This window comes from Diorhabda sublineata, chromosome 1 (assembly GCF_026230105.1).
Source record: "Diorhabda sublineata isolate icDioSubl1.1 chromosome 1, icDioSubl1.1, whole genome shotgun sequence".
Lineage (NCBI taxonomy): Eukaryota > Metazoa > Arthropoda > Insecta > Coleoptera > Chrysomelidae > Diorhabda > Diorhabda sublineata.
This window is the reverse complement of record NC_079474.1, coordinates 119-17,390: the sequence shown is the minus strand read 5'-3', so window position 1 is coordinate 17,390 and position 17,272 is coordinate 119. Positions and strand designations below refer to the sequence as shown.

The 17,272-nt window shown below is 28.3% G+C and overlaps 2 protein-coding genes across 3 annotated transcripts in view; one reads left to right on the top strand and one right to left on the bottom strand.

Moving 5' to 3' along the window:
- LOC130448075 (AT-rich interactive domain-containing protein 5B-like) overlaps positions 1 to 17,045 on the top strand; it is a 33,627-nt gene extending 16,582 nt beyond the window's left edge. The window contains exons 3-7 of one of the 2 annotated variants that reach the window (XM_056785275.1): positions 9,582 to 9,822; positions 15,761 to 16,101; positions 16,169 to 16,334; positions 16,400 to 16,550; positions 16,648 to 17,045. In XM_056785275.1, coding sequence (XP_056641253.1) covers positions 9,582 to 9,822; positions 15,761 to 16,101; positions 16,169 to 16,334; positions 16,400 to 16,550; positions 16,648 to 16,825 — 1,077 coding nt within the window. In that variant the 3' untranslated portion in view covers positions 16,826 to 17,045. Of the gene's footprint in view, positions 1 to 9,581; positions 9,823 to 15,760; positions 16,102 to 16,150; positions 16,335 to 16,399; positions 16,551 to 16,647 lie in introns of both variants that reach the window. The other variant, XM_056785268.1, reaches the window with a different exon arrangement.
- LOC130448106 (uncharacterized) lies at positions 7,512 to 11,979 on the bottom strand. Its single transcript, XM_056785318.1, has 2 exons — positions 11,735 to 11,979; positions 7,512 to 10,142 (listed from the first exon to the last, which is right to left on the bottom strand). Exons 1-2 carry the CDS (start codon positions 11,938 to 11,940, stop codon positions 9,980 to 9,982), a joined length of 369 nt encoding a protein of 122 aa, XP_056641296.1. The 5' UTR covers positions 11,941 to 11,979; the 3' UTR covers positions 7,512 to 9,979.
- Positions 17,046 to 17,272: the final 227 nt, after the last annotated feature.

Here is a 17,272-nt window from a genome sequence, read left to right as displayed (position 1 = left end):
TAAATCTAGACCAAACGAGAACAAACAGTGATAAAAGATAGTGAAATGGAAAAGGGTATAGTGAAATAATGGAAAAGCAAAAAAAATTGGAATTTGATATGGTGAAATTACGAAAAAACTGGAGTAAGTTCAGAAAACTAATCAAAATAGTGGCTAAGAAAAAAATATGCCGAAAATTCATTTTTTAATGTAAAACAAAACAATTGGACGTATAAGCGAAAAGAAAATTCGATATAGTGAAATTGGAAAGGGTTTCCAACAGTAATTACTTCACCAAATAGTGAAATTTGATCTAGAAATAGTGAAATTTGATCTATAAATAGTAAAATCTAGACCAAACGAGAACAAACAGTGATAAAAGATAGTGAAATGGAAAAGGGTATAGTGAAATAATGGAAAAGCAAAAAAAATTGGAATTTGATATAGTGAAATTACGAAAAAACTGGAGTAAGTTCAGAAAACTAATCAAAATAGTGGCTAAGAAAAAAATATGCCGAAAATTCATTTTTTAATGTAAAACAAAACAATTGGACGTATAAGCGAAAAGAAAATTCGATATAGTGAAATTGGAAAGGGTTTCCAACAGTAATTACTTCACCAAATAGTGAAATTTGATCTAGAAATAGTGAAATTTGATCTATAAATAGTAAAATCTAGACCAAACGAGAACAAACAGTGATAAAAGATAGTGAAATGGAAAAGGGTATAGTGAAATAATGGAAAAGCAAAAAAAATTGGAATTTGATATAGTGAAATTACGAAAAAACTGGAGTAAGTTCAGAAAACTAATCAAAATAGTGGCTAAGAAAAAAATATGCCGAAAATTCATTTTTGAATGTAAAACAAAACAATTGGGCGTATAAGCGAAAAGAAAATTCGATATAGTGAAATTGGAAAGGGTTTCCAACAGTAATTACTTCACCAAATAGTGAAATTTGATCTAGAAATAGTGAAATTTGATCTATAAATAGTAAAATCTAGACCAAACGAGAACAAACAGTGATAAAAGATAGTGAAATGGAAAATGGTATAGTGAAATAATGGAAAAGCGAAAAAAAATTGGAATTTGATACAGTGAAATTAGAAAGTAGACGCAGAAATCTAATGAAAATAGCATAAAAATTTGATAACAAAGTAATAATCTAGATACCAAAGAAAAATTTAATTTTGTATGGGAAATCGTACCCTGTTATACGACGCCACTGTTGGAATAGTTTTAAGTAAAACTCGGACTCGTGGATGGGAACGTTGATCTACGTATCCGGCGTAAACAATAATAAATATAAAATCAAACGAATCCGAAATCATTTTAACAATAAATTTCTATTAAATACCGAAGATCCTTTTCGGCGATAGAAAACGATAAAAGATTTTTTTTTATACACAATACGAATTTATTATTTACGTCAATAACGATAAAGAAGAAGAAAAAAAATTAACATAAATACATTAAAATCGTTAATTATATAAATCACATTAACGTATTTGTGAAAGTCATTGCGGTTCTATTTAGACCATGAGTTAAAATTGATAGATAAAGATAGCGAGAATCGTTATACCTCTCTCTCTCTCTCTCTAACTCGTTTTAAATTAAAAATTAAAACGACATAATTTTACTTGGAACTCGCTCTGACTTCAATATTACCATTTAAACACCGTATAATACAAAATATCGTACGACCCTCGTATTATTTTCACACTACTTCGAATGACGTATTTCTCATTAGAAACTTTGGAATCATCTGTTTTATATATGGTCTAAAATTGGCGGTATTAAAACAATTTATATTTATTATTTTTCGATCGACCCTCGTATGTCGTTTAAATCTAACCCAATCGCCGGAAAACGAAAAAAAAAACACCTGCTCGATTCCGGAATAAAATATATTAGTTTTTCATAAAGTGTATTTAGTAGGAAAAGGGTAAACGCTAACTCCTTCCCTTTATCGACCGAGCTCGTGTGGAAGGGGAGGGGCGGAACGCGATAGGCGGTAGGTGGCAGCCGCCCCCGATTCGCTCCAGAAAACGCAATTTTAATAAGTAATATGCTGCCAACAAAAATAGCATAATGTACGTTCTAAAATGATATTTTTCTTTTTTTTTTTTCGTAGTTTTACTCGAAAAAAAAATAATTCAATTACTTATTTTTTTTTTTTTAATTCAATTAGACATATTGTCTTGTATGTAGAGATAAAATTCATAATCGAGACGACCGTTTAATATTGATAATTAAACATTTTTTTATCGCTTCCTTTTTTACCGACGCCTAATTTGTACCTAGTCTCATGTATAGATGGCGATACGTACTATGTTACCAAATTTTTATTTTTTCATAAACGGCATTAATTGTGCATAGAAATTTGAATATTTTCGACAAATAAAAACGAAATTTTGCGTTTAATCATATGATACATCGTTTTAATTGGGTATATACAGGTGGTAATCAATATTTTTCGTATTATTGAAGTGAATTTTGATTTGCTATTCCTGTGTTGGTTAGAACAAATTAAATTATCTAAATATTATTTTTTTATAATGTTCTATCCTAATTAATTAAAAATATATACGGGGGTTATATAATAATGAATTTATCGTTGTTGTTATTGTCAAATGTGGGACAAGCTGTAAATTTGACGAATGAAGGTGAACAAAAATTATTGAAAAATGTCAGTTTTACATTATGAAGAACACTTTTGACTTGAGGTTTATTGAAATTATTCAAAAAATAGTCTAAATATGCCAGCAAATGATTATTTCGTGAAGCAGATACGATTTAAATGAAAAATTACTAAAACTTGTTAAGAAATCGCGGTAAAATAGCAATTTTTTGACTTGTGACGTTGTTTACAATCAATATTTTGGCCTAGAAGATGCGAGAAAATCTTTCGTGTGATCTGAAAGACGTTAGAAAATACATTTCAACTCAAGAAGTATCAAAAATGGCGATATTTACGATTTTTTTGACTTATGACGTTGTTTCCAAATCATCTTTTGGTTTAAAAGACGATAGAAAATGATTGCATTGTCAAATAGATACATTTCAACTAAAAAAATATGAAAAATAAAACTGAAAAATTTCGAAACTGGTTTTCAATTCGAAAATGGCAATTTTTTCACTTGGGACGTTATTTTCAATAATATTTTGGTTTAAAAGACGCTAAAAAATCATTATTTCGTGGAATAGGTACAAATTAATTCAAAACTCATTAAAATTGGTTCATAGAATCCTAAAAATGGCGGCGTTTAGGATTTTTTTGACTTGTGACGTTGTTCAGTATCAATTTTTTGACCTAGAAGATGCCAGAAAATCATTATGTTGTTGAATAGATATATTTCAGATCAAAAAATATCAATATTGTTTTATAAATTTCTTAAAATAACAATTTTTACGATTTTTTTGAATTGTGACTTTGTATAAAATCATTCGTTTGGTCTGAAAGACGTTAGAAAATACTTATTTTGTAAAATAGGTACATTTCAACTCAAGAAGTATCGAAAATGGCGATATTTACGATTTTTTTGACTTATGACGTTGTTTCCAATTCATCTTTTGGTTTAAAAGACGTTAGAAAATGATTGCATTGTCAAATAGATACATTTCAACTAAAAAAATATGAAAAATATAACTGAAAAATTTCGAAACTGGTTTTCAATTCGAAAATGGCAATTTTTTCACTTGGGACGTTATTTTCAATAATATTTTGGTTTAAAAGACGCTAAAAAATCATTATTTCGTGGAATAGGTACAAATTAATTCAAAACTCATTAAAATTGGTTCATAGAATCCTAAAAATGGCGGCGTTTAGGATTTTTTTGACTTGTGACGTTGTTCAGTATCAATTTTTTGACCTAGAAGATGCCAGAAAATCATTATGTTGTTGAATAGATATATTTCAGATCAAAAAATATCAATATTGTTTTATAAATTTCTTAAAATAACAATTTTTACGATTTTTTTGAATTGTGACTTTGTATAAAATCATTCGTTTGGTCTGAAAGACGTTAGAAAATACTTATTTTGTAAAATAGGTACATTTCAACTCAAGAAGTATCAAAAATGGCGATATTTACGATTTTTTTGACTTATGACGTTGTTTCCAAATCATCTTTTGGTTTAAAAGACGATAGAAAATGATTGCATTGTCAAATAGATACATTTCAACTAAAAAAATATGAAAAATAAAACTGAAAAATTTCGAAACTGGTTTTCAATTCGAAAATGGCAATTTTTTCACTTGGGACGTTATTTTCAATAATATTTTGGTTTAAAAGACGCTAAAAAATCATTATTTCGTGGAATAGGTACAAATTAATTCAAAACTCATTAAAATTGGTTCATAGAATCCTAAAAATGGCGGCGTTTAGGATTTTTTTGACTTGTGACGTTGTTCAGTATCAATTTTTTGACCTAGAAGATGCCAGAAAATCATTATGTTGTTGAATAGATATATTTCAGATCAAAAAATATCAATATTGTTTTATAAATTTCTTAAAATAACAATTTTTACGATTTTTTTGAATTGTGACTTTGTATAAAATCATTCGTTTGGTCTGAAAGACGTTAGAAAATACTTATTTTGTAAAATAGGTACATTTCAACTCAAGAAGTATCAAAAATGGCGATATTTACGATTTTTTTGACTTATGACGTTGTTTCCAAATCATCTTTTGGTTTAAAAGACGATAGAAAATGATTGCATTGTCAAATAGATACATTTCAACTAAAAAAATATGAAAAATAAAACTGAAAAATTTCGAAACTGGTTTTCAATTCGAAAATGGCAATTTTTTCACTTGGGACGTTATTTTCAATAATATTTTGGTTTAAAAGACGCTAAAAAATCATTATTTCGTGGAATAGGTACAAATTAATTCAAAACTCATTAAAATTGGTTCATAGAATCCTAAAAATGGCGGCGTTTAGGATTTTTTTGACTTGTGACGTTGTTCAGTATCAATTTTTTGACCTAGAAGATGCCAGAAAATCATTATGTTGTTGAATAGATATATTTCAGATCAAAAAATATCAATATTGTTTTATAAATTTCTTAAAATAACAATTTTTACGATTTTTTTGAATTGTGACTTTGTATAAAATCATTCGTTTGGTCTGAAAGACGTTAGAAAATACTTATTTTGTAAAATAGGTACATTTCAACTCAAGAAGTATCAAAAATGGCGATATTTACGATTTTTTTGACTTATGACGTTGTTTCCAAATCATCTTTTGGTTTAAAAGACGATAGAAAATGATTGCATTGTCAAATAGATACATTTCAACTAAAAAAATATGAAAAATAAAACTGAAAAATTTCGAAACTGGTTTTCAATTCGAAAATGGCAATTTTTTCACTTGGGACGTTATTTTCAATAATATTTTGGTTTAAAAGACGCTAAAAAATCATTATTTCGTGGAATAGGTACAAATTAATTCAAAACTCATTAAAATTGGTTCATAGAATCCTAAAAATGGCGGCGTTTAGGATTTTTTCGACTTGTGACGTTGTTTACAATCAATATTTTGGTATAAACTATGCTAGAAAATAATTATCTCGCCAAATAGATACATTTAAACTCATAACATATCAAAATTGTTTGAAAAATTGACAATTTTCACTATTTTTTGACTTGTGACGTTCTTTATCATTAATATTTTGGCTTGATAGACCTTAAAAAAAGAATATTCTGTCAAATAAATAGACCTAAACAAAAAACATGTCGACATTTGTCCATAAATTGATGAAAAAAGACTTTTTTGACTTGTGACGTTGTTGATATACACTGTCGTTATAAACTAGAATTATCAATTGAACTGCAAACAAACTACAATTGATTAAACAAATACCAATAGATCTTTAACACGAGTTCGTGAAATTTTTCCTGGTAGATAGATTAACCCCCAAGAGAGGTGGCCCCCACGCTATCCAGATTTAACACCCATTGATATTTTCCTGTGGGGTTATATCATATCTAAAGTTTACAATAACAAATTGAATTTCCTTTGGCTAATAAAAGAAAATATCAGTCACAAAATGGCGGACGGCATAAGCATAATAAAATGAATGCCGGTTTACGTTTGGACGATGTTATTTTTAAGAAATAAATTCCCAAGCAATGCATTTAAATATGTAACGAATATTTTTTTTAAATGTGAATTTTCTTTTGTCTCGCCTCGTATAAATAAAATAAATTCCCAAGCAACGCATTTAAATTTGTAACGAATATTTTTTTTTAAATGTGATTTTCTTTTGTGTCACCTCGTATAAATAATTAAGGAGTTTTATTACAATGGAAATCGTGATAAAACATTTTTCAATTCAATAAAAAACAAAAGTTTCTCATAATATGTTTTATTTCAAAAGCTATAAAGAAATTTATGTTTTTGTGTGCAGAATCTTAGCAGTAAATTCCGCATACAGTATTTAGGAACATTATTCATTCTATTGATTTTGAGCTCGAAATCCAAACGTTAGTCAAACCGAAAACCATATCGACGACGAGAAAATACCTACTTACACTGTAAAAATATTAGTCAGCTAAAATTTTTTATTCGATTTATCAATAATTATGTTTTTTTTTATTTTTTATATAAACTATGATTAACCGATCGTTTTTACGATATACCGATCGTGCGTTACAACTTCTCACCTGTTTGTCCTTGATTTAACCTCAAATCAAAATAATATACACAGTGAGTGTTCGAAAGGTACAAATATACGAAAAATAATTAAAACAAAAGACAACCGTACATTTGATACTCTTTATGTCGTTCCATCCGAGTGCAATAAAGTCCGTAATTTATAACATGAAGCCGAGGGCGGCGATATAGGCAGAGTCGTATCTAGGAGGATTAAAACGGCATTTCTTTTATTTGTAAAATTAATTTACAATTAAACTAGATCGAAGATTATTTTTTCTTTTCACTGGAGTACGATAATAATAAAATTTATAGTTTATAGGTTTATCAATGATTCCAATTATAGGTTAGGTCAGCGTTTTTTTTTAAAAGTATATGGCCTCAAGGTCAGACATATTGAAATACGTCGTTGAATTTACATCCCATTCATGTCCCAAAACACACGTAGAAAGCGTTTAAACTCGATTTCCATGCTTTTTGACCAATTTTCCAAGTGTTTTTTTCCATTCAGACTGACGTTTCTTTGACGTAACTGTTTTGGATATAAATATAATATACAAAAATCGAAAATTCTTGAAAAACTTGAACTTGAAACTTGAAAAAACTCGTTTTATACAAGAATTATATACGTGATTTGGAATGTGATGAATATTTTTATTCGTAAGTGAAATGACATTTGTCGATTTTTATTTTTAATTTGGTTCGTCTTTTGGGTAGATCCGGACCTGTGTCGTATACACTGAAATTGGTATATTATGTTCCCGGGAATGTTTATTCCTATACGGCGTAAAAGGGAGATATCTGAGAGGAGGAGTTTTATGGAGTCGGTTGAAAATTTGAAGTTTATAACAAATATTTCCATAGAAATTTCAAATTATATATATACAGGGTGTTTTAATCAATAAAATGTCATAAAATGTATAATAGAAGTTGTTTCAGTATCAAGACGTGACATAATTTCGTGGTGGAATCTAACAGTTTCATACGTATAAAAATTGGGACAAGCTATATAACATCATTATTGTATCTAAAAAAATTTTTTCCACCATTTACGTAATACTTTTGAATGTGAGCCACTCTGTACAAACATTAAAAAGATTTCAACTAGTAATAACATACAGCGTGCCCAAAACAAATGAAAAACTATATAATATACAGTATGTCCAATGGAATTATCATGAACTATATAGTATATCCAAAGAAATTATATGAACGTATACTATACAGAATACAGTATGTCCCAAGAAATGAACATAAACTATATAATATACAGCATATCCCAAAAAATTAACACAAACTATTTAATATACAGTATGTCTCAAGAAATGAACATAAATTATATAATATACAGTATGTCTCAAGAAATTAACATAAACTATATAATATACTACATGTCCCAAAAAATGACCACAAACTATTTAATATTCAGTACGTCCCAAGACATGTACATAAACTATATACTATACAGTATGTCCAAAGGCATGAACGTAAACTATACACAATACAGTATGCCCCAAAAAATGAACATAAACTATATAATATACAGCATGTCCCAAAAAATCTACACAAACTATTTAATATACAGCGTGTCCCAAAAAATGAACACAAACTATTTAATATACAGCATGTCCCAAAAAATGAACACAAATTATATAATATACAGTATGTCCCAAGATATGAACACAAACTATTTAATATACAGTATGTCCCAAGAAATGAACACAAACCATACACTATACAGTATGTCCCAAAAAATGAACATAAACCATACACTACGTCCCAAGATATGAACACAAACTATATAATATACAGTATGTCCTAAGAAATGAACACAAATTATTTAATATACAGTACGTCCCAAGAAATGAATGTAAACCATACACTATACAGTATGTCCCAAAAAATGAACATAAACCATACACTATACAGTATGTCCCAAAAAATGAACATAAACCATACACTATGTCCCAAGATATGAACACAAACTATATAATATACAGTGTGTACCAAAAAATGAACGTAAACTATTTAATATTCCGCATGTCCCAAAAAATAAACACAAATTATATAATATACAGTATGTCCCAAGATATGTACACAAACTATTTAATATACAGTACGTCCCAAGAAATGAACACAAACCATACAATATACAGTATGTCCCAAGAAATGAATACAAACCATACAATATACAGTATGTCCCAAGAAATGAACACAAAACATACACTATACAGTACGTCCCAAGATATGAACGCAAACTATATAATATACAGTATGTCCCAAGAAATGAACACAAATTATTTAATATACAGTACGTCCCAAGAAATGAATGTAAACCATACACTATACAGTATGTCCCAAAAAATGAACATAAACCATACACTATACAGTATGTCCCAAAAAATGAACATAAACCATACACTATGTCCCAAGATATGAACACAAACTATATAATATACAGTGTGTACCAAAAAATGAACGTAAACTATTTAATATTCCGCATGTCCCAAAAAATAAACACAAATTATATAATATACAGTATGTCCCAAGATATGTACACAAACTATTTAATATACAGTACGTCCCAAGAAATGAACACAAACCATACAATATACAGTATGTCCCAAGAAATGAATACAAATCATACAATATACAGTATGTCCCAAGAAATGAACACAAAACATACACTATACAGTACGTCCCAAGATATGAACGCAAACTATATAATATACAGTATGTCCCAAGAAATGAACACAAATTATTTAATATACAGTACGTCCCAAGAAATGAATGCAAACCATACACTATACAGTATGTCCCAAGAAATGAATATAAACTATATACTATACAGATGTGATGTGAACATAAACTATGTAATATACAGTATGTCTCAAACAAATTCTATTGTTACCATTTGAATTTTTGTTGATTCGTTTGGTTGCAGGACGAAGTTCTAGCGATTACGGAAAAAGTAGTGATAAGAGTAGAAGATTTGATAACGTTGATAACGGTAGAAGCCGAATGGACGTGGGGACGTTTGGCAAAATCCGAACAAGACATAAAACAATCGGATGATAATAGCGACGAGGAAAACGTTCCTCCAAGAAAACCGGCGGGATTGAGTTTCACAATAAACGACAGTTTGTTAGATTATGCAGACGTGGAAAACGAAAGAAAACATTTGGGTAAGTACGAAACGTGCTTTTACACAAAAAAAAAACACCAAATTTTATCGCGTGTTGCGCACTATATTTTTTCTACGACCTCGCAATAAATAATGTTGATTCCGAAGGAAACATATTGGGGATTATTTATTTTTCATATTAATGTATACAAATGATTTTAATCGCATGTATTTTGATTTGGAATTAGTTCTAAGCCGGGTATTTCTAATTCTGCGAGTTGGTCCTCTTGACAGTCGTAACTGTCAATGTGTCCGCCTGGATTCGGTTCTGGATCCGGTTGTATGCAACAGACAAACGCGTAACTGGGCCTACATGGTTCGCTATAACAAAAAATTTGATAGTAAAATTTTTGATTCGTTCTTATCGGTCCATTTTATGAATTAAAATTTGGAATTTAACCAATTTTTCCAATTTTTTCCATTGATATCGATTTATTTCATAATTTAAATATATATTTTCAACATTTTATAGCATTAATTTCAATATATTTATAATTTAACTTTTGAAATTTAATTTATAACTTAATTTTTATGTTCTACTTGTCAAATTTCGTTAATATTTATATTTTTAAAGTTTTATAACTTTGAATTTCACTTCTATTAGACTAATTCAGAATATCAAATTCAACTTTCAAATCATTTTTGTGGACTTCGAACGTTAAATTCCTCTAATAGAGGTAATTTTTTATTTCATAATTTATAATTTGAAATTTAACTTATAAATCTATTTTTAATACTCCAGAACTCTAAATTTTACTACTATTAGTTTAAATTTCAAATTTAAACTACTAATTTTGATTTATAAATATGAATTTATTGCTTTGGGATTCCAAATTCCACTTCTTTTTGTTTAATTTATTAAATATACTTCGAAATTCAACTTATAAACACATTTTTATGTTTCATAATATCAAATCTTAGTGTTTCAGTTACAAATCATACTATTGTCGATGTAATTCATAATTTAAACTTTGAAATTTAACTTATAAACAGGATTTTAATTCTTTAGAACTCCAAATTCAATTTATAAATATATTTGGAACGTTTTATAACATCAAATCTCAGTGTTTTTGGTGAAATTTATATCCTAAAACTTGAAATTTAACTTATAAATCTATTTATATCGTTTATTAGCATCAGATCTCTCTAATTCCGATGTAATTCATAATATAAACCTTCAAATTTAACTCATAAATATGATTTTAATGTCTTGTAATATCAAATCTCAGTGTTTTTGGTGAAATTTATATCCTAAAACTTGAAATTTAACTTATAAATCTATTTATATCGTTTATTAGCATCAGATCTCACTAATTCCGATGTAATTCATAATATAAACCTTCAAATTTAACTCATAAATATGATTTTAATGTCTTGTAATATCAAATCTCAGTGTTTTTGGTGAAATTTATAACTTATAACTCGAAATTTAACTTATAAATCTATTTATATCGTTTTTTAGCATCAAATCTCACTAATTTTGATCTAATTCGTATTTTAAACTAAGAAATTTAACTTATAAATATGATTTTAAGGGTTTAGAACTCCAAATTTAACTTATAAATATATTTGGAACGTTTTATAACATCAAATCTCAGTGTTTTTGGTGAAATTTATAACTTATAACCTGAAATTTAACTTATAAATCTATTTATATCGTTTTTTAGCATCAAATCTCACAAATTTCCATGTAATTCATAATTTAAACTTAAAAATTCAACTTATAAATATAAATTTGGTGCTTTAGAACTCCAAATCAACTTATAAACACTATTTCCGTTTGAATTTACGATTTAATACTCGAAATTCAACTTATAAATATATTCAAATCGACTTATAACATTCGAAAACTTCAAAGTATTGATACACGTTCCATAAAAATAATGGAATCACGTTTACAATTCGGTACTTACGATGGATACGAATCAATGGTACCTTGGCACGCCCTCCAATTCATACAAACGCATTTCTTCTCAACATCGCCAGCTCTGAATCCCAAATAACGATTCCGAACATCATTACCTGTACTGTAACTACCTTCAAAACCTTTTCTAAAGGTGTAACCATTTATAATATCGAACAGTACTACCAGAAGTACCGCCAAACTTAATTTAAACATCTTGTTAATACACTAATTTCAACAAAGAACCGATTGCACTTTTATAATTTTCAGTTGGCGATAAAAAAAAAAGTTAAGTATCGTATTTACGTTTCGTTTAAATTGAATTCCGTTTTTATCTTTACTGTAAACAAACTTATTTGATTTAGTCTTATCGTGTTTTATTTTAATTGTTGTTTTGGGAGTAAACAGTGATTGTACTTTTAGGGCTTTCCGTTTAATAGTAGCTTTAAACTTGGCAACGTTGTATTCTATCGTTAATGGACAATACAGTTTTTGCGAAGTTATTATTGATATTTCGAATGAAAATTCTTTTTTTTTTTTTTTTAATAATTCAGACCGTTTTTCGATAAATTTTCAATTGATATATGAATTTTTTGATAAGCACATCCTGTATATATGATTTTTTATTGTTATTTGTGAAAATAAAATGTTCAACTCATAAAATTACAATTTTTTTCACGAAATGTTCATTTTCCTAGTAAAACATCAATTTTAATGATTTAAAGATAATTTTCGCCATAAATAAAATGTCAAATGGTACATAAAATGACAGTTTTCAACCAAATGTTCATTTTCGTAATAAAATGACAATTTTTGCCACGAAATGTCCGTTTTTACAATAAAACATCAATTTTTATACTTTAATGACAATTTTCTCCATGAATAAAATGTCAATTGTTTTTTAAAATGACAGTTTATTCCATCAAATGTTCATTTTTCTATAAAATATCAATTCAACTCTTAAGATGACAATTTTTGCCACGAAATATCGCTTTTCAAAATAAAACGTCATTTCCATATTAAAAGGTTAATTTTTATGATTTAAGGACAATTTTCTCCGTGAATAAAATGTCAAATGGTACATAAAATGACAGTTTTCAACCCAATGTTCATTTTCGTAATAAAATGTCAATTAAAATGACAATTTTTGCCACGAAATGTCCGTTTTTACAATAAAACATCAATTTTTATACTTTGATGACAATTTTCTCCATGAATAAAATGTCAATTGTTTTTTAAAATGACAGTTTATTCCATCAAATGTTCATTTTTCTATAAAATATCAATTCAACTCTTAAGATGACAATTTTTGCCACGAAATATCGCTTTTCAAAATAAAACGTCATTTCCATATTAAAAGGTTAATTTTTATGATTTAAGGACAATTTTCTCCGTGAATAAAATGTCAAATGGTACATAAAATGACAGTTTTCAACCCAATGTTCATTTTCGTAATAAAATGTCAATTAAAATGACAATTTTTGCCACGAAATGTCCGTTTTTACAATAAAACATCAATTTTTATACTTTGATGACAATTTTCTCCATGAATAAAATGTCAATTGTTTTTTAAAATGACAGTTTATTCCATCAAATGTTCATTTTTCTATAAAATGTCAATTCAACTCTTAAGATGACAATTTTTGCCACGAAATATCGCTTTTCAGAATAAAATGTCATTTTTTATATTAAAACGTTAATTTTTATGATTTAAGGACAATTTTCTCCGTGAAAAAAATGTCAAATGGTACATAAAATGACAGTTTTCAACCAAATGTTCATTTTTTCCCAATAAATTGTCATTTTTCTTAATAAAATGTCAATTAAACTCATAAGATGACAATTTTTCCATGAAATATCGCTGTTCAGAATAAAATGTCAATTTTCATAATAAAACGTCGATTAAACTTAAAAAATGACAATTTCTTCTACAAAAATTCAATTTTTGCAATAAAACGTCAATTTTTATGATTTAATGATACTTTTCTCCATGAATAAAATGTCAATTGTTTTTTAAAATGAAAGTTTTCTCCACCAAATGTTCGTTTTTCAATAAAATGTCAATTAAACTCATAAAATGACAATTTTTTTCCCGAAATGTCCATTTTTACGATAAAACGTCAATATTTATGCTTAAATGACAATTTTCTCCATGAATAAAATGTCAATTGTTTTTTAAAATGAAAGTTTTCTCCACCAAATGTTCGTTTTTCAATAAAATGTCAATTAAACTCATCAAATGACAATTTTTTTCCCGAAATGTCCATTTTTACGATAAAACGTCAATATTTATGCTTAAATGACAATTTTCTCCATGAATAAAATGTCAATTGTTTTTTAAAATGAAAGTTTTCTCCACCAAATGTTCGTTTTTCAATAAAATGTCAATTAAACTCATCAAATGACAATTTTTTTCCCGAAATGTCCATTTTTACGATAAAACGTCAATATTTATGCTTAAATGACAATTTTCTCCATGAATAAAATGTCAATTGTTTTTTAAAATGAAAGTTTTCTCCACCAAATGTTCGTTTTTCAATAAAATGTCAATTAAACTCATCAAATGACAATTTTTTTCCCGAAATGTCCATTTTTACGATAAAACGTCAATATTTATGCTTAAATGACAATTTTCTCCATGAATAAAATGTCAATTGTTTTTTAAAATGAAAGTTTTCTCTACCAAATGTTCGTTTTTCAATAAATTGTCAATTAAACTCATAAAATGACAATTTTTTTCCCGAAATGTCCATTTTTACGATAAAACGTCAATATTTATGCTTAAATGACAATTTTCTCCATGAATAAAATGTCAATTGTTTTTTAAAATGAAAGTTTTCTCCACCAAATGTTCGTTTTTCAATAAAATGTCAATTAAACTCATAAAATGACAATTTTTTTCCCGAAATGTCCATTTTTACGATAAAACGTCAATATTTATGCTTAAATGACAATTTTCTCCATGAATAAAATGTCAATTGTTTTTTAAAATGAAAGTTTTCTCCACCAAATGTTCGTTTTTCAATAAAATGTCAATTAAACTCATCAAATGACAATTTTTTTCCCGAAATGTCCATTTTTACGATAAAACGTCAATATTTATGCTTAAATGACAATTTTCTCCATGAATAAAATATCAATTGTTTTTTAAAATGACAGTTTTCTCCACCAAATGTTCGTTTTTCAATAAAATGTCAATTAAACTCATAAAATGACAATTTTTTCCCGAAATGTCCATTTTTACGATAAAACGTCAATATTTATGCTTAAATGACAATTTTCTCCATGAATAAAATATCAATTGTTTTTTAAAATGAAAGTTTTCTCCACCAAATGTTCGTTTTTCAATAAAATGTCAATTAAACTCATAAAATGACAATTTTTTCCCGAAATGTCCATTTTTACGATAAACGTCAATATTTATGCTTAAATGACAATTTTCTCCATGAATAAAATATCAATTGTTTTTTAAAATGACAGTTTTCTCCACCAAATGTTCGTTTTTCAATAAAATGTCAATTAAACTCATAAAATGACAATTTTTTCCCGAAATGTCCATTTTTACGATAAAACGTCAATATTTATGCTTAAATGACAATTTTCTCCATGAATAAAATATCAATTGTTTTTAAAATGACAGTTTTCTCCACCAAATGTTCGTTTTTCAATAAAATGTCAATTAAACTCATAAAATGACAATTTTTTTCCCGAAATGTCCATTTTTACAATAAAACGTCAGATTTTTTTGGTAAAATAATAATCTCCACGAATAAGATGTCAATCTATTTGATAAAATGTCAATTTGCATAATGAAATATCAATTAAATATATAAAATGACAATATTTGCATGAATCGTTGATTTGAATAATACTTGAAACGACAGTTTTTTCATGAAAAAAATCATAGATTTCATTTATACGAATTGAAATATTTCGTCTATATGCTAAGTTGCCAAATCTAATATTTTTCCTATCTCCCACGAATATCTCCAGCATCGAATAATCTTATCTGATTTCCCCCCGTGTTTTGTTTTAGAGAGCGATGAAACGCTCAAAGATCCCCACGTCGTCATACTCAGTTTCCCCAAATATTGTCGATACCGGGCCATGATGAAACGTCTCGAAGGCGTCGAAGACGTTTACCTAAGACAAAAATTAGTAAACGCCTTGGGCGGTTTCTACGTCGTACACCCCAACACCAGGGTACTATTTTGTAGAGACACTTTCGATTATCCCGAATTAGAAGGACACGAACTACTCTGTAATCACCTGGCCCCGAAACTCAAGGGGCGACCTCGCGGCAGACGGAAAAAACGTAGCGTCTCCCCGGGTTCGGAAAGCAACGAATCCGAATCATCTGTTAGTACTAATACCAAGGTAGGTTCGATCGACGTTCAATTTGAAATGCGCCACCATATCTGCACAGACTTTTCCTCTTCCGCAGGCTGAAACTAAATTAAACGTCCACGAGGCTCCGGACACGGTTCCGAGACGCAGCACCAGGTGTCACGAGAATAACGAAAACAAGGAATTCGTGAGGAAACTCGGCGCCTTTATGAAATCGAATCGCACGCCCATCGGGAGGATACCTTCGTTGGGCTACAAAGAACGTAAATATTTCCCGTCACTTGTCAAAAAATTGTCAAACTTTTGTTTTTTTTTTACGTATTTCCAGTGAATCTGCACGAGTTCTTTATAAGGGTGCAAAAATTGGGTGGATACGATTGCGTGACGACCAATCGGTTGTGGAAATCGATATTCGACGAAATGAGCGGTCACCAGAACAGCACCAGCGCCGCCACCATCATAAGGAGACATTACGAAAGGTGCGTGCGTGCGTGCGGTGGGGTACCACCTATACTACTCTTTATCGATCTACGATGTAATAATTAGATTTTGAATGTCGGTGATCGTGTGTTTTAGGTTTTTGTTGCCCTACGAGCGACATAAAAAGGGCGAGGAGTATAAACCGCTGCCGGTTTCGGAAAGGAGGAGATTGAAACATAAAAGGGGAAGCGGCAGTTTGAGCGACGCCGAATCTAGCAGCGACGGTTCTATACCTTCGACGTCTAGGAATATTGGTCGGTTTCGGAAAGTTTGACGGATACCAAGGTTGGTACTTTTTTCAATAAAATGTCAATTTTTTCATAAAATGTCAATTTTTTTAAAATAAAATGTCAATTTTTACCGTTAAAATGTCAATTTTTTTAAATAAAATGTAAATTTGTATCTTAAAATGTCAATTTTTTTAAATAAAATGCCAGTTTTTACCGTTAAAATGTCAATTTTTTAAAATAAAATGTCAATTTTTTTTCATAAAATGTCAATTTTTTTCATAAAATGTCAATTTTTTTCATAAAATGTCAATTTTTACCGTTAAAATGTCAATTTTTTAAAATAAAATGTCAGCTTTTACCGTTAAAATGTCAATTTTTTAAAATAAAATGTCAATTTTTTTCATAAAATGTCAATTTTTACCGTTAAAATGTCAATTTTTTAAAATAAAATGTCAGCTTTTACCGTTAAAATGTCAATTTTTTTAAATAAA

What these genes read in the sequence shown, in the direction of transcription:
- LOC130448106 (XM_056785318.1), bottom strand. Translation starts at nt 11,940, where the DNA reads ATGTTTAAATTAAGTTTGGCGGTACTTCTGGTAGTACTGTTCGATATT. An exon ending in ACCATTGATTCGTATCCATC is followed by an intron (nt 10,143 to 11,734) that starts GTAAGTACCGAA and finishes TTTTTGTTATAG; the next exon opens with CGAACCATGTAGGCCCAGTT.